Below are 20,752 nucleotides of genomic sequence, written 5' to 3'. Positions count from 1 at the left end.
TCTGGGAGTAAAAGGTCGCGCCTAGGTCACAATCTACACACATACACAACCCCTCCCCGCCACACACACCACTGCCACCTTCGTGGCACCATTTTCCTCCGTAATAGGAGCAGGGGGCAGGGGTCGCCCAGCCACCCCGGGAGGACAGCCTTTCCAACAGCACACCACCCCACTTCGCCCCCCCTGCACAAAACACCCCCTGAAGGGCCTCCCAGCGGGTCGCGGATCCTGAGCTGGCTCTGAGCACCCCGTGCGCTGCCGCTCTCCGAGGTGCTGAAGACGCATCCCGCACCCCAGCTCCAACCAGGCAGAGGGACGAGCCCCCAGCACCTCCCTCCCCAGCATCCTGGGCCGTCCAGCCCGGCCCCCTCCAGATGCAGCTTCAGACCCGCCCCACACCGCCAGCGCGCTACCGGTTTTGTGCCAAAAACCTTTTATTGGGGGCGGTTTTTGCAAAGGCGGCGTCTCCAGCACCAGGCTGGGAGCTCAGCGCGCACGTGCGCCCTCGGGGTCTGCCCGTTTCTCAGGCCGAGTGTTTCCCGCTCCCCCCCTGTGGCTGATCATCCCATAGTCCCGAGCGGAGGGGCGGGGCTCGCCATTCTGGCCTCTCCGCTGTCTGTCTGTCTGTCCGGCTCACCTCCAGTGTCCAGGGCCTGCCTGGCCCTTCCAGCTGCAAGGCCCGAGGTGGGGGAAGGAGGGGGCCGCGCTCCAGGGGTGCTGCTCAGAGCTCTTCCCCAGCCACTGTGGCCTCCAACCCCACAAGGCCCTGGCCCAGTGCGGGCTCAGGCGAGGCCCAGCCCAGCAGAACGGCCAGATTCAGCCTCCCCAAGAACTCGCCGGCCATCAGGCTCAAGTTATTCAGCTGCTCAGTTGAGTTGCCCAGATCCAGCCAGTCCTGGGCTGCCCAGTGCGTCCTGGGACTTCCTGGGGCCCCTTCCTGGGGTGTGCTCCCCTGGGGTAGATCTCCTGAGCTTCCCGAACTTGGCAGAGTGTCTGGGGCCACGCGGGATGCAGCGTTGTTGTTCAGAGTTCGGGAGAAAACTAAAAGGGGGTGATGACTGATGAGCCTTGGGGAGAAAATGCGCTGCCAACAGACTACCTTTCCTGCCCCAGGACCTTAGCACAGGCTGTCCCTTCTGAGCCAGGGTCAGTGCTTGCCCAGGGCATGTTGTAGCTGTGTTTATTTACTCTCCTCACCTCTTTCCGTTTCATCTCCCCACCTCCTCTCCCTCCGTCCCACACCTTCACTGTTTTCCTTTGCTTCTCTGTTAATGTTCCAGATTTGCAGGAGCAGATCTATATATATCTGGGGTTGGTTTTTTTTTGGGGGGGGAGGGGGGTTGCTTGAGCACATTTACATTTGTCTGGAATAACTCTCCCTCCCTCTGACTATCCCAAGACACAAATTCCCCTTCCCTGGGACCCAGTGTGGGGGGAAACAGAGGGTTTAGGATAAGGTGGACCCACAGGGTGGGGGGGAAAGGCGGGGTGGCACCCCCCAGCTCACCTACCTCGGACAGGTGCGAAGTCCCCGGGGTTCTCGGCTTTGTGGAAAGTGAAGGGGCTGATGGAGGGGAGGACGATGAGGGCGAAAGAGAGCAGCAGGACCTGGGGGAGACGGGGTGGGGTCCCCCTCCCCTGAGCATGCCCGTCTTACAGGCAAACAGCCCCAGGAAACTGAATGGTACTTCACCTGGGGCTCTGGGCCAGGTCCCTGCCGCAACCACTTCCCCACCAGGACCACCACCAAGGCCTACCCAGGACCCCAATTTGTTTTTTTTTTGGGGGGGGCGCATGGAGTTGGGGTGCAGGACTTACCGCTATGCAAGTGCCAGTCTGGGCTGACTTGCCGGTGGACTGGAGTACGGTGGCCTGAAGCTTTTTCAGCTGCTCCAAAAGGGACCTGATGTGGGGGTGGGTACGTTGGTTGAGCCCCCCTGGGAATGAAACCTGGCTCCCAGACCACTTGTTTTATTATTATTATTATTATTATTATTATTACTATTATTATTATTATTATTATTATTTTGGCTTCTTGTGTCACACCCAGCAATGCTCAGGGGTTACTCCTGGCTCTACACTCAGGAATTACTCCTGGCGATGCTCAGGGGGACCATATGGGATGCTGGGAATCGAACCCAGGTTGCCCACGTGCAAGGCAAATGCCCTACCCGCTGTACTATCGCTCCAGCCCCTCCCAGACCACTTGGGGGTGCCCATGCTTGGCTGAGATCCAGTTTCCTTCCTTCTATAAGCCCTGTGGCACCCCCAGCCCAAACCCAGACGGCCCATCTGGCGCCACCTGGAGGCCGGTTCCCGCTTCTGCACCCCCGACTCCTGAAAGGGCACATTTCTCAGAAGCCCCAGGAAGGTTTTTCTTTTTTTTTTTTTTTTTTTCTTTTTTGGGTCACACCAGGGGCGATGCTCAGGGATTACTCCTGGCTCTGCACTCAGGAATTATTCCTGGTGGTGCTCTGGGGACCTGATGGGAAGCCGTAGATTGAACCTGGGTTGGCTGAGTACAAAGCAAGTGCCCTCCCCCGCCAGTCCTCCACTGTGGTTTTTTACACTCGGTAAAAAACTTTGACCATTATGAGCACATTCCGCACATTCCCTCCATTCCTACGCCCACCTCAGCGAACTCCTCTGCAACCCTCAAAGCCCCAGGTCCAAATCCCCTCCTCTCAGTGGATCCCTAAGGAGCATCAGCTGAGGCTTGACCTGGCCCTCCCTCAGGGCTGCCCCCCTGCTAGGGACTCTGGAAGCCACTTCCTCCCATCTTCTGTCCCCAATGAGACAACACTCACAGGTTCTGCTTCTCGAGGTGTAAGACCTTCCTCTGAAGTTCCTGGTTCTGGGCCGTGCAGGCGGACATCCTGGAAGGACAAAGTGCCATGGGTCATCCATCAACCCATCGGGAGCAGGTGAAGGATCAGGTCCCAGAAAGATGTGGAAAGAAGTGGGAAGTACGGGCAGACCATGCTGCTGAATCACATCTCACTGCCCCATCTGTGATGTCTTCATTTTACTTTATCTTGTGATTTATTTTTGGTTGGTGGCCATACCTGAGGTACTCAGAAGTTACTCCTGGCTCTGTGCTCAGGGATCACTCCTAGTAGTACTTAGGGAAGCTTTGGGACGCCAGGGCTCAAAGCCAGGTCAGCTGTGTGCCAGGTAGATGCCCTCCCCATTGTGTTATGGTTGCAGCCCCTAATGTCTCTCTCTTTTTTTTTTAATATGGGATGGGCTGGTGTGACAGCACAGCAAGAAGGGCATTTGCTTTGCAACCAGCCAACCTGGTTTCATCTCCAGCATCCTACAGGGTTTCCTAAGCACCGCTAGGAGTAATTCCTGACAGCAGAGCCAGGAGGAACCTCTGAGCATTGACGGCATGACCAAATAAGCCAAAAATAAATAAATAAAGTATGGGGACAAAGAGAGTACAGAAAAAAATTTTTTTGGCTTTTTGGATCACACCCAGTGATGCTCAGGGGTTACTCCTGGCTCTGCATTCAGGAATTACTCCTGGCGGTGCTTGGGGGACCATATGGGATGCTGGGAATCAAACCCTGGCCACGTGCAGGCAAGGCAAACGTTCTACCCACTGTACGATCACTCCAGACCCAACATTTAAATTTTTTAAATTTGTTTCGTTGTCACACCTAGCTGTGCTCAGGGTTTACTTCTGGGTCTGTGCTCAGTGATCACTCTTGTTGGGCTCAGCGGGCGATCTGGGGTGCTGGGATTCAAACCTGGGTGAATCCTGTGCAAAGCCAGCACCCCCCTGACTCTGGAGTACTGTTCTGGGACCCCACGCCCTAAATTATTTAGTTAGGGAACTCTCACTCTGTGTTGTCCATCTGGAACCTTCTCAAACATCAAGGGATACCCCCCCGCTCTCCAAACCCTCACAGGACTCTGGGTATCTTTACACTCTTGTAATTCCTGTCAAACGTCTGAGAGAGAGACAGACAGACAGACAGACAACAAAAAAGACAGGTTTTTTTGCTTTTTTTTTGTCACACCTGGCGATGCCCAGGGCTTACTCCTGGCTCTGCACTCAGGAGTTACTCCTGGCGGTGCTCAGGGATGCTGGGAATCGAACCCAGGTCAGCCACATGCAAAGTAAACACTCTACCCACTGTGCTATCACTCCAGCCCCAACAAAACAAACATTTTGACAGCCCTTAAGCATCCTGAGCTTAGTCACATTCCACCCCTCTCTGGGCTTCAATCTTCCCCACATATGGTACTCCCCCCACCCCACCCCCTCTCCGTGTCACACACACACACAATTAGGGTGCAAAGCCCCCAGCCCTTACCGAGTCTCCAGGCCATCAATATATTCCTTTTTCTTCTTTCGGCTCTCTTGAGCAGACTGCTTGTTCCGGATTTTCCGGCGGATTTTTTTCAGCACTCGCTCCTCATTCTGCCCAAAAAAGGGGGGAAAAGGTTGGGGCCAGAGTAGGGTCCTCCAAGCCCTGCCGTGAGAAATTCCGGAGCAGAGCCAGGAGTAAGCCCTGAGTACCGCCAGGTGTACACACACACACACACACACACGTGGAGGGAGGCGGTTGAGGGAATCTCGAAGGTCTGTCTGCTCTGTGACCTGAACCCCAAAAAGCTCAAATCATTTTTTTCCCAGGGAACCTCGGAGGCACAGCCCTGAGGATTGAAACACCAGCTTCCCTCTGCTCACTAATTCTCTGCACAATCTCTAGGAAAAGTGTGCGGCGAGTCTGGCGCAGCGATGCCACTGCGCCCCCTCCTGGCCATGTCTGGTAATAGCACCTTCCCCAGCACCCGGCAATACTCTAATATCCCGCCACTGTCCAACGGCTTTTTTTGCTGGAGGCGCCTCAAAGCAGGTCCGCTGGGAGGGTCTCTGTGCAGGGCGTCCACAGCACCCCCCAGCCTCTGTGATTTGGGGGGCGCGGGTGGAAACATGGGAAGAGGTAGCCCATTCCCCAAGTGGTGACAAACTGGGAAAAAAATGGTAGTGCGCCCGGCACTTTTCAAGAATAAATAACCTGGGCCTGGAGAGACAGTCCGGCGGGGAGGGCGCTTGTCTTTCACGTGGTTGACCTGGGCTGGATCCCACGCAGCCCATAGGGGCCCCCCAGCCCTGCCAGAACTGATCCCTGAGTGCAGAGCCAAAAGCCCTGAGCACAGCCAAGTGTGACCCCAAACAAGCAAAATCATAATAATTAATTACATGAACAAAATGAATAATATTTTCAGACTCACTGCTGGTGGCCCTAAAGCCAATAAGAGAAAGAAGGAAAAGCTGGCGTCCCAGGTCCCTCTGGCCTGGAAAATGCTTTTTTGGGGGGAGCGGTAGGGGTGTGGGGCTGCATGTGGCGGTGCTCAGGGCTTACTCCTGACTTCACTCAGGATGGTGCTCTGCGGACCCTATGGTATTTCGGGGATTGCGTGCAAGGCAAGCACCCTCCCCGCTGTACTATCGCTTCGGCCTGAAGGCTTCCTTTTTTTTTTGCTTTTTGAGTCACATCTGGCAATGCACAGGGGTTAGGGGTTACTCCTGGCTCTGCACTCAGGAATTACTCCTGGCGATGCTTGGGGGATCCTATGGGATGCTGGAAATCAAACCCGGGTCGGCCACGTGCAAGGCAAACGACTAACCCGCTGTGAGGAGGAGGAGGAGGAGGAGGGGGAGGGGGAGGGGGAGGGGGAGGGGGAGGAGGAGCCGCCTGAGGCTGGAGGAATAGCACAGCAGGTAGGGCATTTGGCCTACCGGTATTTATACCGCAATCCCCGAAAAACCGACCCGGGTTCGATTCCTTCGTCCCTCTCAGAGACCCCAGCGGGATACCGAGAGTATCCCGCCCTCATGGCAGAGCCTGGCAAGCTACCAATATGTCAAAAACAGTAACAAGTCTCAAAATGGAGACATTACTGGTGCCCGCTCAAGTATATCTATGAACAATGGGAAGACAGTCCATTATTATTATTATTATTATTATTAATTTTGGAGATTGCTGCGCGCCTGGCGATGCTGGTTCCGCGGCTTGCAAATGCCTTTCCCCTGCACTACCTCGCTTTGGACGGTAGAGGGCGGTGCTCCCTACCTGGTGACCGATTTACCCAGACATACCTGAGCCCTGAATGGAACCTCTGGGCAGCTGCGGGAAATAAATTTGAGAATTGTCGCCCTCACCCCCACCCCGTGGGTCCCCCGTCCCAGCTCACCTTAGTGAGGGGCAGCTGGGTGGGCAACGTGATTCCTTCTTTAGCGAGAAGCTTCTTCTCATCCTCCGTCAACACCAGCTCCTGGCTGTGTCCATTTCCCGGGCGCAGCAGGTGAGGGGCTGTGGGGTGAAGCTGTTGCTGCCGGGAAGATCAGGGAGAGAGAGGGCGGCGTCAGGGAGGGCAGGAGATGCTAGGGGGGCGCCCGAGCAGCTGAGAACCCCCGCAATGCGATACGGCTTCCAGCACCCACGGCACCAGCCCTCCCCCCCACCCCAGATTCCATTCCTGGGAGGCTGAAGATCTATCTCTGGGGGCTGGGGGTCACATCCAGGATGCCTGGGGACCTGGCCCTGCCCTGGATCGAACCCAAAGCTCACATCAGCACTCAAGGAAGAATCCCAGCTTCTGTAGAGGCTTAAAAGGGCAACAGGGGGCATTTGCCTTGCACGCGGCCGACCCAGGTTTGATTCCCAGCACCCCATATGGCCTCTGAACACCGCCAGGAGTAATTCCTAAGTGCAGAGCCTGGAGCAACCCCTGAGCATTGCTAGGTGTGACCCAAAAATTTAAAAAAGGGGGGGGCAATAGGACAGCGGCTGATCTGGGTTTTGATCTTCAGCATCCCATATGGTCCCCCAGCACCCCTCAGCACAGAACCAGGAGTAAGGTCTGAACACCACTGGGTGTGGACCCTGTACAGCAGGGAGGGCGCTTATCTTGCATGTGACCAACCCAGATTCAATCTCCTGCTTCCCATAGAGTCTGCCGGGAGCGATCCCTGATGGCAGAGCCAAGAGTGACTCTGAGCACTGTTGAGTATGCCCCCAAAAAAGTTTTTTGGTTTTTTTTTGCTTTTTGGGTCACACCTGGAGATGCTCAGGGGTTACTCCTGGCTCTGCACTCAGGAATCACCCCTGGCGGTGCTCGGGGGACCATATGGGATGCTGGGAATCGAACCCGGGTCGGCCGCATGCAAGGCAAACACCCTACCCGCTGTGCTATCACTCCAGGCCCCCAAAAAAAGTCTTTTTGAGGTGCCAGAGATATGTTACAATAGAGAAGGGGCTTGCCTGGTACATGGCACAGCAGGTTTAATCCCAGCATCTCAGATGGTACCCTAAGGGCTGCCAGGAAAGGCCCAAAAACCAAAAAAGAAATATATGTTTTTAACTTTTATCAGGTTCCTGCCACATCCCCTTGCTTTCTCCTCTCCTGCTGGACAGTAACCCATTCTCATTCCCCAAGTGGACCATGGGGGGCCAGAACGGCAGCACCGCAGAGAGGCTATTTGCCCAGCATGCGTCCAGTCCGGGTTCCAGCCCCAGCGCTAACCTATGGAGCCCTGCGCTCCACCCGGAGTAATGCCTGAGTGCAGCAGCAGGAGTAAGTCCTGAGCGTAGCCAGAGTGTGGCTCCCCAAACAAACAAAAAACCCAAAGTTGGCCACCCCTTCGCTAGCATTCCAGGCCTGCTGAATTTTCACCTCCTCCAGGAAGCCTTCCTGGATCTGCCGTGGCATCCCACTCCCTCCAGCCTGTCTTCCCCTGCATTCCCAGAGGTTGTCCACCAGTCATGGCCTTCACTTTCGGGAGAGCACGGCAGTCCTGCCTGGAGCTTGCCGGGTCAGACCAACTGGAGTTCAAGTCTCAGTGAAAGAGTGGGAGGAGGGGGCTGGAGCGATAGCACAGTGGGTAGGGCGTTTGCCTTGCACGCGGCCGACCCGGGTTCGAATCCCAGCATCCCATATGGTCCCCTGAGCACCACCAGGGGTAATTCCTGAGTGCATGAGCCAGGAATGACCCCTGTGCATTGCCGGGTGTGACCCAAAAAAAAAAGCAAAAAAAAAAAAAAAAAAGAAAGAGCGGGAGAAAAAAGCCCAGAGCTCAGCCTTTGCATGTGGGAGCCCATGTCTGATGTCCAGCACCACAGAGTCCCCCCGAGCACTGAGCAGGGAGCTGCTCCTGAGCACCTCTGAGGGTGGTCCTCAAACAAAATTGCTGGCAGTGTGATATTGGGTTGGTGGATCAACCTCTCTGAGGCAGACATTTCTTTTTGCTGTGTTTTTGGGGGAAGCCATGCCAAGTGGCGCTGCTCAAAAGTGACTCCTGAATGTGCTAGGGGGATGATATGGAGCTCTGGGGATCTAACCCAGGTCAGTCGCATGCAAGGCAAACACCCTCCCCGCTGTCCTACTGCTCTAGCGCCCTAACTTCATTTTTCAAAAAATGTTCTCATTGAGGGTGGGGGGTCACACAGAAGGGGTGAGCATGTGTAGTGTAGGGGGTGTGCAAAGCCCTGGAGAGGACAAATGACTCTCAGCCCCAAGGCAGAGGCCCAGACAGGCCCGCCCAGGGAGGGAGGCTTCTGCTGCTGTGTGTCTCTGGGCAGATTCCCAAACCTCTCTGAGCCAGTTTCCTCATCTGTACCCCTAAGAGCGTCAGTCCCCAGGAGGGCTGTGCATGAAAGGCAGTGCATTTTTTGTTTGTTTGTTTTTTGCTGTTTGGGTTACACCTGGTGATGCACAGGGGTCACTCCTGACTCTGCACTCAGAAATTACCTCTGGCGGTGCTCAGGGGACCATATGGGATGCTGGGAATCGAATCTGGATTGGCTGCGTGCGAGGCAAATGCCCTCCCCACTGTGCTATCGCTCCAGCCCCATTAACTTTAATTTTTTTAAGTTTATATTGGGGGAGTTGGGTGGCCACTCCTGATGGTGCTTGGTGGTGGTGATACAAATGTTGAACCAAGGCTGGAACCTGAGCTGCCAACACGCAAAACCTGGGCTCAGCCTATAGAGAAAGCTCCCTCCCTCCCTCTCCTTCCTTCTCTCCCTCCCTCTCTCCCCCCCTTTCTCTCTCTCTCCCTCCCCCCCCTTTATTTTTTTTTTGCTTTTTGGGTCACACCCAAAAAGGGGCTATTCTGGGTTGCTGGAGAGTGAACCCGTGTCAGCAGTGTGCAAGGACAGAGCTCTCCACGCTGTACTCTGGCTCTGGTTCCTGCAGAACATTTTTTTTTTTTTTGGTTTCTTTGGGTCACACACAACGATGCTCAGGGGTTACTCCTGGCTCTGCACTCAGGAATCACTGCTGATGGTGCTCGGGGCCATATGGGACAACAGGGATTGAAGCTGGGTCGGCCCTCCCCACTGTTTCCCGTCCCCCCCTCCCCCCCTGTGGAACTTTCTTAACCCCAGCCCAGGAGAATAGGGCGCTAAGGGCTTGGCCTCGATGACCCCTAAGCCCCCTCTGTGATTCAACCGCCCAAATCTCATAGGACGAAGACTCCTTGGAGCCCCAGCTCTGGGGTACGTGGGGGGTGCACAGGGTCCCCCTGCTCACCGGGTCCCCGCCACTGCCAGAGAGGAGAAGGTCCTTCACAGTGAGATTGTAGCGTGGTGATGCGTCTGCCAGCTCTGCATGCTCCTCCGGGTACACTTCCGGGCTCCACATTTCTGACCAGGGTGGGCGGGGGTGGAGACAGGGACAGGGAGGGTCAGGAGGGCAACCCTGACATCCCTGCTTCTGCCGCCGCCTCCAGGCAGGTTCCCCGGCTGGATTCCAAGTGCTCAAGAGGCATAGCCTAGACCCTTCCCCCGGAGGCCTGGTTTGAAAGCGGATAGCCGTGGTGGCAGGGACATCGGTGTCCCCTCTGCTGGAAGATGGGAACCCAGACCTATCAGGAGGTAGACAAGGGAGCCGCTGTCCACTCAGCAGGGAGAGTGTCAGCGCCCTGGGGTAGGGCAGTGGGGAGAAGGGGGCTGTGTCTGGTTCCCCTCTGGTCTCCTTCCACTGGGTGACTGGGCCCGGAGAGGTGAGGTCCAGGGCAGCCTGGAGTCAGGTACCCAGAATTCTCCTCCTGACTCTGGGGAGGGAGGCGTCGGGGCTGTGTGGCCTTGAGTAAGTGACTCCACCTCTCTGCTCCTCAGCTTCAGCACCACTTTCTCCGGAAGTTACAGACAGCACAGGGCCTGGCCTTGCAGGCAGCAGACCCGGCTCCATCCCCGGCACCTCACAGGGTCCCCAGAGCTGTCAGGAGTCATCCCGGAGCACAGAGCCAGGAGTTGGCCTGAGCACCATGAGATCTGATCCCCCTTGGCAAGCTCAGAGGTCCTACTGGGATGTGTTCTTTTTTTCTGTTTTGGGGCCACAGTCAGTGATGCTCATGGCTCACTCTCGCTCGGTACTCAGGGCTCGGGGAACCCTCTGGGATGCCAGGGATCGAACCGGGGTTAGTGCGTGCAAGGCCAAGACCCTCCCTGCTGTCCTGGTACTCCAGCCCCATCTGTGACCCTTTTATTTCATTTGTGAAATTTTTTTTTTGCTTTTTTGGGTCACACCCAGTGATGCTCAGGGGTTACTCCCGGCTCTGCACTCAGGAATTACTCCTGGCGGTGCTCGGGGGACCCTATGGGATGCCGGGAATTGAACCCGGGTCGGCCACATGCAAGGTAAATGCCCTACCGGCTGTGCTATCACTCCAGCCCCTGTTTTCTTTTTTTTAAGTTCGGGCCACACCTGGCAGTGCTCAGGGCTGACTCCTGGCTCTGCACTCAGGAATTATTCCTGGCTCAGGGACCCTGTGGGACGGCGGGGATTGAACCCAGGTCAGTGATGTGCAAGGCCAGCGCCCTCCTTGCCGTGCTATCATTCAGGCCTTGTGTTATCTCCTTCTACACAGCCGGTCCGCTCCCCCTTCCTCCCCACCTGAGGCTGCTCCTGGCTTTGGCAGCTCCCAGCTGGGCCTCGGGCGGCGTGGGGGGGTGGGGGCGGGGGGGGCTCAGTCTTAAGAGGTTCCTGACCCTGAACCTCTCGAAGGGGCCGTGGTGAGCACTCACCCAGGTCAATGGCCACGGAGGCCTCATGCAGGGGGGCCGCCGGCCCGGGCGGCTGGGAGGGGCCCGGGGGGGCAGCATGGTAGGAGGGGCTGACAGCAGACCCACTTCTCGGAGGGGTGTCTTGGGGGTCAGAGGGCAGATCTTCCGAGATGCCACTGTCGCTGGCTGCAGGGGACCACTGTGGGGAGCTGGTCACCGAATGCCCGGAGCCCAGGATGGTGTTGAAGAAATCTTCAGAGTCCGGGCAATTCAGTGCCTGCTGGGGACAGAGGAGAGCAGGGTGAGACAGTTGTCTGGTGCTGTGTGACTTGGGAAAACCAAGCACCCTCTCTGGACTTTTTTTTTTTTTTTTTTTTGCTTTTTGGGTCACACCTGGTGATGTACAGGGGTTATTCCCCTGGCTCTGCACTCAGGAATTACTCCTGGCGGTGCTCAGGGGAACATATGGGATGCTGGGAATCAAACCCGGGTCGGCTGCGTGCAAGGCAAACGCCCTACCCGCTGTGCTATCGCTCCAGCCCCACCCCACCCCCGGACCTTTTCACTCTTCTTTTCCTTTCCTTTTCTTTCATTCTTTTTTTTTTAATTTTTTGGTTTTTGGGGGCCACACCTAGTGATGCTCAGGGGTAGCTCCTGGCTCTCTACTCAGGACCCTATAGTATCCCAGGGATGTATCCCAAGCCATCTGCGTGCAAGGCAAACGCTCTACCCACTGCACTATCACTCCGGCCACCTGTTTTTTGTTGGGTTTTTTGGGGGGGAGGTGTAGTCTACTTCTGATTCTGTGCTTGGTGGGTAACATGTGATACCAGTTGAAACCAGGCACAGGGGCCAGTGTGACAGAACGGCGGAGAAGGCATTTGCTTTGCACGCGGCCAACCCAGATTCGATCCCCAGCACCCCAAGAATGTCTCCCGAGCACCGCCAGGAGTGATTCCTGAGTGCAGAGCCAGGAGTCACCTCTGAGCATGCCCGGGTCTGACCCAACGAGCCAAAAAGAGAGAGAGAAAGGAAAAAGAAAAACCAGCACAGCCCCGCACCTTCACCCCTGTATTATCTCTCTGGCTCCGGAATTCGAGTTTGGACTCGAGTTCAAACTGCTGTGTGGCCCCAGCCAAGTTACTGCCCGTCTCGGAGCAATTTTTTTTTCCCTCTGCCGGTCACCACTAGCCTCTTTGGGGGTCAGGGCAGAGGCCCCACACAGCAACATGTTTGTCTAAAACGGAGCCCCCGTCGGGCGGGTGGGGGGAACTGAACCCCAGCCTGGAGCTGAGGGAACGCGCAGCCGTACCTGGTCCTCGGCGGGCCTCCAGTCTGCGCCCATCTCCACATGCCTCAGGATCCCGTCCTGCCCGTCGAACAGCAGGTCCAGGAGCTCCAGGCTGTCCAGGGGCCCCATGGTGCAAAGGGAAGTGGCCATCTGGGGAGAGGAAGGGAGGGGTGTGAGGGCTGCCCGCTCCTGCCCCACGGCCCGCTGTGCCCTGGTCCCAGATCCCTATAAACGGGCTGGCCCAAAGGGCATAAGAAATTGTTCTTTTTTTTTTCCTTTTTCCCTCCTCTTTTGGGTGGAGGGCTCATTTAGCAGTGCTCAGGAATCACTCCTGGCAATGCTCAGGGGACCTTATGGGGTGCCAGGCACTGAACCCGGCTCACAGGTGTGCAAGGCCAGCGCCTTCCCTCCGGAGCTGGAGATCACATTTCTACGTTCCTTCGTTTTTGTACCAAGTGCCAAAGTGACACCACGGGATTCCATCCACTTCGCTGATTCAACAAACTTTTTTGCTTGTGTGTGAGTATGTGTGAGTGAGTGTGTGTGTGTGTATTTTGGTTTTGGTTTTGGGGCCACACCCGGTGGTGCTTAGAGCTGACTCCTGGCTCTGTGCTCAGGGCTCACTCCTGGCCGGGCTCAGGGGACCCTATGGGATGCCGGGGGATCGAACCCAGGTCGGCAAGGCCCCTCCCCACTATGCTATAGCTTTGGCCCTTCGTTTTGCATTTTCAACCTGTCCCAGGTAGGGACGTAGGGGTGGGGGGTGGGCTATAAGTTTGATCATTTTTCTTTGGTGGAGTTCGAGGGCTACACCTGGTGGGACTCTCGGCTCTGTGCTCAGGGAGCAGTTCTGGCTGTGCTCAGGGGGCACTCTAAGGGATGCCGGAGATCGAACCAGGCTAAGTCGCGTCAGGCAGGTGTCCGAGCTGCTGTTCTATGTCTCTGGCTCTGCAAGTTCGAGTTCTCTCCATGGACCTCAATGTTCCCACCTGTGCAAGGGGGACGCTTCGTAGCCTCCAGACTCTCCCCCCAGCCCCCAGAACCGCCCAGGACTCACCTTTTCCACCACCACGTCCCCATGCAGGAGCTCGGTCACCTCAGGCTCCAGCGCTGTCTGCATCTCGGCTCTGGGCAGCAGCAGGTCCAGCCCCCGCCACCAGGGTTGCGGGCTGGTCTCAGGAACTGGGTCACCACCCGCAAAAGGCGCTGAAATACTCCCGGGGAGGGCCTAGACCCCCGCCTGGAAGATGATTGGTGGAGGCGGAGGACGGACAAGCAGTCGGACCAATGAAAGGCGGGCGCGCTAGGGGAGGGGCGGGGAGACCCGTTATCACGTTGTTTTTTAGTGCGTGTGGTGGTTCTCGGCCCCCCCACCCCCTGCTTTATACTTTTCCAGCCGCCGGGAGCAAAGGCCGAAGTCTGGGGCGCCCCAGCTCTGCCATGACCTCTCCCCTACTTTCCGGGACTGTTTCTCCGCGGCGGTGTTGTCGTCCTTGGGATCCGGTTTCCCCGAGATCCTCCAGGGATCCCGTCGGGATCCAGTTCCGCCCAGGATCCCCCGAGAGTAGCTCGGCGGATCTGGCTGGTCCTTGCCCGCCGCGCACATTTCCAAGGGGACCAGTTCAAGTCTTCTGAGGAGCCCCCTCCATCCTATAAGCATTCCTCCCCCACCCACGAGTCCTTCTCCTTCACGTGCCATCTAGACCTTTTAAATCTTTTTTAAGGGGCTCCCAAGCAGTGTTTGGGGGGGGGGGGTCCAGGCTCAAAGGTGCTGGACGTGGGGATCAAACTCGCAGCCCTAAGTGGTCCCAGGACTGTAACCAGCCTCCTCGGTGGTAGATTCAGTGGCCACGAGTTCGTTCACCGGGCAAATACTTAGTTTATAGTTTGTTTCCACATTGTTTCCAAATATATATCCGCTTGTTTACACATCAAGTCGTTTGTCCTCACTTTGTTTTTGTTTGGGGGGGGGGGGATGGCGCAATGCGGCACAGGAAGATTACTACCAGCTCAGTGCACCGGAGGGTTATTTGGAAGAGTTTAAGGGATTGTGCAGTGCCAAGGGTGGAACCTGGGTCTCTTGCATGTGAAACACACATGCAGTTCATTGTGAAATTTCTCTGCCCCTCCCCCCCCGGATTTCTAAGTTTTGGGGGCCACATCTGGCAGTGTTCAGGGACAACTTGCAGATTATTGCTGGGGGTGAGGGTTCAGTCAGGGGTAAAAGCACTTGCACGCAGCCATCCGGGTTCTGTCCCTAGCACCGCATGGTCCCCTGACAGGTGTGACCCCTGAGCACAGATCCTGAAATAGCCCCTAAGTCCCACACTGGGTGTGGTCCCAACCTCAGCACTCCCAAATCCAAACTGCACACAAGAACCAGGACTCAGAGCAGAAGAAACCAGGATTCTCCACAAATCACATCTGGAGATGCTCAGGGGTTACTCCTGACTCTGTGCTCAAGAATTACTCCTGGGGGCTGGAGCAATAGCACAGCAGGTAGGGCGCTTGCCTTGCACGCGGCCGGCCCGGGTTCGAATCCCAGTATCCCGTATAGTCCCCCGAGCACCGCCAGGAGTAATTCCTGAGTGCATGAGCCAGGAGTAACCCCTGTGCATCGCCGGGTGTAACCCAAAAACAAAAACAAAAAATGAATTACTTCTGGCGTGTTTGGAATAGGAGATCCTGGAGACAGAACCTGGGTTGCTGACTACAAAGGAGAGCGCCCTCCCTGCCTTTGTGTCTCTCTGCCCCTGGATAAATGGATAGTTGCAAGGTGTCAGGTGTAACGCTGGGTGCTTGGTTGACAGCCTTCTTTAAGACACCTCCTCAGAGCTGGAGAGATGAGATAGTACCTTAGAGAGGGCACTCGCCTCACATGTGGCCCACCTGGGTTCGATCCCGGATCCCTCATATGGTTGACTGATCCCTGAGCACAGAACTAGGAGTCACTCCTGAGCATACCTAAAGATTCCCTCTCCCGTGAGGGTCAGAGAGATGTCTCAACAGGCTAGAGCACAGACTTTGTATATAGGAGGCTTGAGTTTGATCCCCAGGACTTCCTGTTCCCCTGAGAACCAGCCTGAGCACTGCGCTGAGAGTTGTCCTCAGCACAGATGTGGCCCCCACCAAAAGAAACAAGCAGAGAGAAGGGGACCTGGAGAGAAAGAGCAACAGGCAGACACTTTGCATCAGGTCCAATCCCCAGCAGCCACCGAAAGAGTCCTGAGCACTGAGCTAGGAGTCACCACTGAGCACTGAATTGAGAGTAACCTCTGAGCACTGAGTTGGGCCCCACTCCCCCTTCACAAGACAGAAGTTGTCATTGAGATGACACTCACTCTGGTTGAGTGTCTGGGGAAATCTGAGGGGTGGCAGGGGAGAGATTCCGAGAGGTAGAGACCAGGAGGTTGCTCAGCGTCCCCCACATGGCCCAAATGCCCCCCACCAGGGAGAACGATCCGATCACCAAGGTCCACAGAAATGGCACAGGGCCAGCCAGACCCTCTGCCCGGGGCCCAGGAGCCGCCCAGTGCTCAGCTCACTCTCCGTTTCCTGCCTGTTTGCTTTGGCCCAGCACCTGTGTTGCTGCCGGGCGTAATATTTATCCGGAGGCTTTGCTGCCAACGCACTTTCCAGAGGCAGGCGCGGTGGGTGGGTCGGGTGGATGAAGTTTGACTTCTGGACTGTTCTCTGCCTCCCCTCAGCCCCGTTTATGACTCTCAGGAACCCAGGTGCTCTTAGCCGCTTGTTCCTCCTCCTCCTCCTCCTCTTCCTTCTACTCCTCCTCCTCCTCCTTCTCCTCCTCCACTTCCTCCTCCTCCTCCTTCTTGGGCAAGAGCTTCTGGAGAAAGGATGTGCTTTTACTCACGGCCTCCATGCCTGGTTAGACCCCCACCCACACCCAACTCTCCTGCCAAGGACGGTTGTATTATAAAATGTTGGTTGGGGGAGGCGGAGCCATAGTACCAGGGGAAGGTAGTTGCTTGCATGCAGCCAACCTGGGTTCGACCCGGGGCCCCCCCCCTGCCGCTCCCTGCATCCCATAGGGTGCCCAGAGCACTGCCAGGAGTGATCCTCAAGTGCAGAACCAGGAATTAGCCCTGAGCACCGCTGAATGAGGTTCAAAAACAAAACAAAATAAGCTGATTGCGGGGAAGGTGTTTGCCTTGCACATGGCTGATCCAGGTTTGATCCTGGCACCCCACAGGTCCCCAGACCCCCACTCGAAGTGATTCTTGAGCACAAAGCCAGGAAACAGCCCTGAGCACTTCTGGGTATGACACCCTTCCCCAACTAACTAATTAGTTTTGTTTTGATTTGGGGCCACACCCGGCAGTGCTCAGGACTGACTCCTGGCTCTGTGCTCAGGGATCACTCCTGGCAGGGCTCGAGGGGCCCTTGGGGATGTCGGGGATCAAACCTGACTCAGCTTCCGGCAAGGCCAGCACCTTATCTGCTGTGCTCTCACTCTGGCACCCCCAAATTAATTAAGGGTTGGGGAGAAGGTTCAAAGGGCAGGCACACTGGCTCTTTCATGCCAGAGGCAGTTTTAATCTGTGGCTCCCTGACCACCCTGGGATTGGCCCCCAGAGACAAAGCATAGTAAGAAAGAAAATAGAGGGGGCCGGAGTGATAGCACAGCGGGTAGGGCGTTTGCCTTGCACGCGGCCGACCCGGGTTCGAATCCCAGCATCCCATATGGTCCCCCAAGCATCGCCAGGAGTAATTCCTGAGTGCAAAGCCAGGAGTAACCCCTGAGCATCGCTGGGTGTGACCCAAAAAGCAAAACAAAAAAAAAAAAGAAAGAAAATAGAACAATATTTTTCCTTCTTTTTCGGGGGGAGGTTCACATCCAGCGGTGCACAGGGGTTACTCCTGGCTCTGCACTCAGGAATTACTCCTGGCAGTGCTCAGGGGACCCTCTGGGATGCTGGGAATCAAACCCTGGTCGGCTGCATGCAAGGCAAACGCCCTACCCACTGTGCTATCACAACAGCCCGAAAATAGAACAAATTTAATTCTGGTGCAGAAGGTGCTCGGGGAACAGGAGGGGCTGGGGATCGAACCTGGGTCTCCTTTGAGCTGAGCTGGTGCTCTGCTCCCTGAGCTATCCTCCCGCCAGAGAGAAACATCACTTGTATCACTTGTCATCCCGTTGATCTTCGATTTGCTTGAGTGGGTGCCAGTAATGTCTCCGTTTGTCCCTGTCGTGTGCTAGTGTAGCCCAATGGTAACTGCTCGCTCCAGGAACAGGAAGAGCCTCAAACCATTCACTCAGGGTTTTGACGAAGAAGTTTGACCATCTTGTAGGTGGCAGCCACTCGGTCTTTTGACATACCGGTGGAATCCAGTCGGTAACAGCTCTAGTCCAGCGGTCATCCCTGAATCGCATTGTGTGTCCGACCATCTGGGTTTTGATGCCTTGGCAAATGAGACAGCACAGCGTCCCTGATTCTTGACCATCAATGGAGGTCAGAATTCCAGATTCTTTCTCTCACTTGAGTGAGACGTGATACTCCTAGCATAGCTCTCTTGATTCCTCTTTGGTATACCCGAATAGCGTTCTCATCCTGTTTCGTAGGGCCCAGGTGTCTGAGGCGCATGTTAGTGCAGGAAGAATGGTGGAGTCAAAAAGATGTGCCCAGAGCCGGAGGTTCTTTGTCCTCTTAACCACTTCTTCGATGATCTTGAAGGCGTTCCACACTGCTCTCTTCCTCCTGCACAGTTCTGGCGCCAAGTCCTTCCTCACGCTGAGTTCTCGACCCAGGTACACATAGCTGCTGCATTCGGTGATGTTCGTTCCATTGAGAGCAATTGGAACATCAGGGACTAGTTCATTTTTCATGAGCATTGTTTTGGTGAGATTCAGCTGCAGTCCGACCTTTCCACATTTGCAGTTGAAGTCGGCCAGCATTTGTATCGCTTGGCTAATGTTTGGTGTTATTAGAACAATGTCATCAGTGAAGCAGAGGTGGTGTAGTTGCCGACCATCTATCAGCAGAGAGAAGAAACATATTCCATTTATTTATGTATTTATTGATTGCTTTGGGAGCCACACCTGGCAATGCTCAGGGCTCACTCCTGGCTCTGCGCTCAAGGATCACTCCTGACAGTGCTCGGGCGACCCTAGGGGATTCCAGGGACTGAACCTAAGTGAGATGCATGCAAGGCCAATGTCCTCCTCGCTGTCCTACTGCTCCAGTCCCATCATACACATAATTTAAAAAATTGGGGGGGGGCTGGAACGATAGCACAGCGGGTAGGGCGTTTGCCTTGCACGCGGCCGACCCGAGTTCAATTCCCAGCATCCCTGAAGAGCAGGGCGGTGGTTGGGTTCTGGAGGTTTTCAGCTGCCCGGGCTGGGTCCCTTGGGGTGGAGAGGGCTCTCACCCGCCCCCCTCTGGGGTGCCCTGAGTGAAAAAGCCTGGTGTGGGGTCTGGCAGCATTGCTCTGGGGAGCGTCATGTTGCTCTCTGTAGGGAGAGAAGGACATGCGAACTCTTATTGTTCTGTTTTTTTTTTTTTTTTTTTTTTAAAAAAAAGGATAGGGGCCAGGCTGGAGTGACAGCATAGCGGGTAGGGCGTTTGCCTTGCACGCGGCCGACCCGGGTTCAAATCCCAGCATCCCATATAGTCCCCCGAGCACCGCCAGGAGTAATTCCTGAGTGCAGAGCCAGGAGTAACCCCTGTGCATAGCCGGGTGTGACCCAAAAAGCAAAAAAAAAAAAAAAGATTGTCAATAATAAGTTGTTTATAACAATGGACTTAATGGACTTGAGAAGGTTCTGATTCAAGTTCTGAAGGTTCTGATACACCCCAGCGAGGAGACATCAGGCCCCCAAGCACGTGAGATAGAGATAAACACTTGAGGGATGGGGACGGTGTGATAAAGCCGTGAGCAGGGCACGTGCCTCGCTTGCACCCGGCCTAACGGGGTTTGATTCTCCGTTGGGTTGGGTCCCGAGCCCCACCCAGACTGATCCCAGATCTCAGAGACAGAAATAAGCCCTGAATACTTTGAGGTGTGACACCCCCACCCCACCCCCAAATAAAAAGATAAAAATCCCTAAAAGAGCAAAATTTTAAAAAAAATCCTACAAGGGGCTGGAGCAATAGCATAGCGGGTAGGGCATTTGCCTTGCACGCAGCCGACCCAGGTTCGATTCCCAGCATCCCATATGGTCCCCTGAGCACCGCCAGGGGTAATTCCTGAGTGCAGAGCCAAGAGTAACCCCTGTGCATCGCCGGGAGTGACCCAAAAAGCAAAAAAAAAAAAAAAAAAAAATCCTACAAGAGCTACTTTCTCCTTTGCCGTACTCTCCCCTGGCATCTGGTGCTCACTCATGTTCCTGCCCCAGGGATGTCTCCTGAGCCCCTCTGCTTTACCTCTCCCAAGATTTCCCTGCTGCTGACATTTTTCACTCCAACTCACCTCCTGCAGGAAGTCCTCCCTGACTGCCATCTTTCAAAGCACAACTCCCCTCACTGCTCTCCACCCACCAGGTCCTGCCTAAGACCTCTTCAGGGAAACTTACTAGGCATGATGCACATACATTTTATTTATTTATTGCTTCATGTGATCACACCATATGCATTTATTGAATGTCCTGTGCTGGGCTTTTGCCCATTCATTCACTGTGAATGCGTCTGGAATGATTGCAGTGACCATAAATGTTTCAGACTCCTGCCCTGTGTTCCCTTGGGGCCAGGTGCCTGGCTAGTCAGAGAGAGGAAAGAGTTCATGCACGCAGGTATAGGAGATTCCCAGCTAGAATTCACTGGCAAAACATAAGTAATCATTATGGCCAGACAGTGTCCCCGTTCCCGGCTGGCACACAGTAGCTGCTCAATCAAAGCTTGAAGAAAAGACAATTAAGCACCTATAAATGGAGAAGTACAGAGTCCACAGACTGCTCCGTCTGGGCCAGACCTGGCTCTCTGCTTAGTTGTGTAAATAAAGTTTCTTTTTAATTTTTCTGTTTTGTGGCTCCACCTGGAGGGGCTCAGGGCTTACTCCTAGCTCTGTGCTTAGGGATAGTTCATGGCGGGACTCGGGAGACCCTTTGAGGTGCTGGAGACTAAAGCTGAGTCAGCCACATGCAAGGGCAGCCTTGTGCCATCTCTGGTCCCTGTTTGTTTCAGTTGATTTTGGGGGAAGGAGTTCACAGCCAGTGATCCGGGTAGTCTCCAAACCCCAGGAGTTTTTGGCTTATAAAGTGTTTGAGGAAGCCCTTCCCTCAGAATACCCTGGAAAGAATGGATGATGGATGAAAAGTTGGATGGATTAAAGGACAAAAAAAGAATGTTTAATCAATGAAGGGATGGATGAATGAATTAATGTTTGATCAATGAAGAGATGGCTAGGTGGATTTATGAATGGGTGATCAATGGTGGGCTGGCTGGATGAATGAAGGGGTGGATGGATGAATTCAAGA

At 55.2% G+C, this 20,752-nt stretch overlaps 1 protein-coding gene across 2 annotated transcripts; it reads right to left on the bottom strand.

Annotated features, from left to right (window-relative positions):
• Nucleotides 1–448: 448 nt before the first annotated feature.
• CREB3L3 (cAMP responsive element binding protein 3 like 3) lies at nt 449–13,651 on the bottom strand. Of its 2 annotated transcripts, none has more exons than XM_004619506.2 (10): nt 13,373–13,651; nt 12,337–12,465; nt 11,046–11,304; nt 9,550–9,662; nt 6,211–6,348; nt 4,323–4,429; nt 2,808–2,876; nt 1,819–1,903; nt 1,512–1,608; nt 449–1,041 (listed from the first exon to the last, which is right to left on the bottom strand). In XM_004619506.2, the coding sequence occupies exons 1-10, from the start codon at nt 13,433–13,435 to the stop codon at nt 722–724; spliced, it is 1,380 nt and encodes a 459-aa protein (XP_004619563.2). In that variant the 5' UTR covers nt 13,436–13,651; the 3' UTR covers nt 449–721. The 2 variants fall into 2 exon arrangements, with proteins under 2 accessions (XP_004619563.2, XP_054983993.1); XM_055128018.1 differs by having other exon boundaries at nt 11,046–11,301.
• Between the last annotated feature and the right edge of the window lie 7,101 nt (nt 13,652–20,752).

Source organism: Sorex araneus, chromosome 2 (genome assembly GCF_027595985.1).
Source record: "Sorex araneus isolate mSorAra2 chromosome 2, mSorAra2.pri, whole genome shotgun sequence".
NCBI classification, from domain to species: Eukaryota; Metazoa; Chordata; class Mammalia; order Eulipotyphla; family Soricidae; genus Sorex; species Sorex araneus.
The sequence above is the reverse complement of the archived record's forward strand: the minus strand, read 5'-3'. Positions and strand labels throughout refer to the sequence as shown.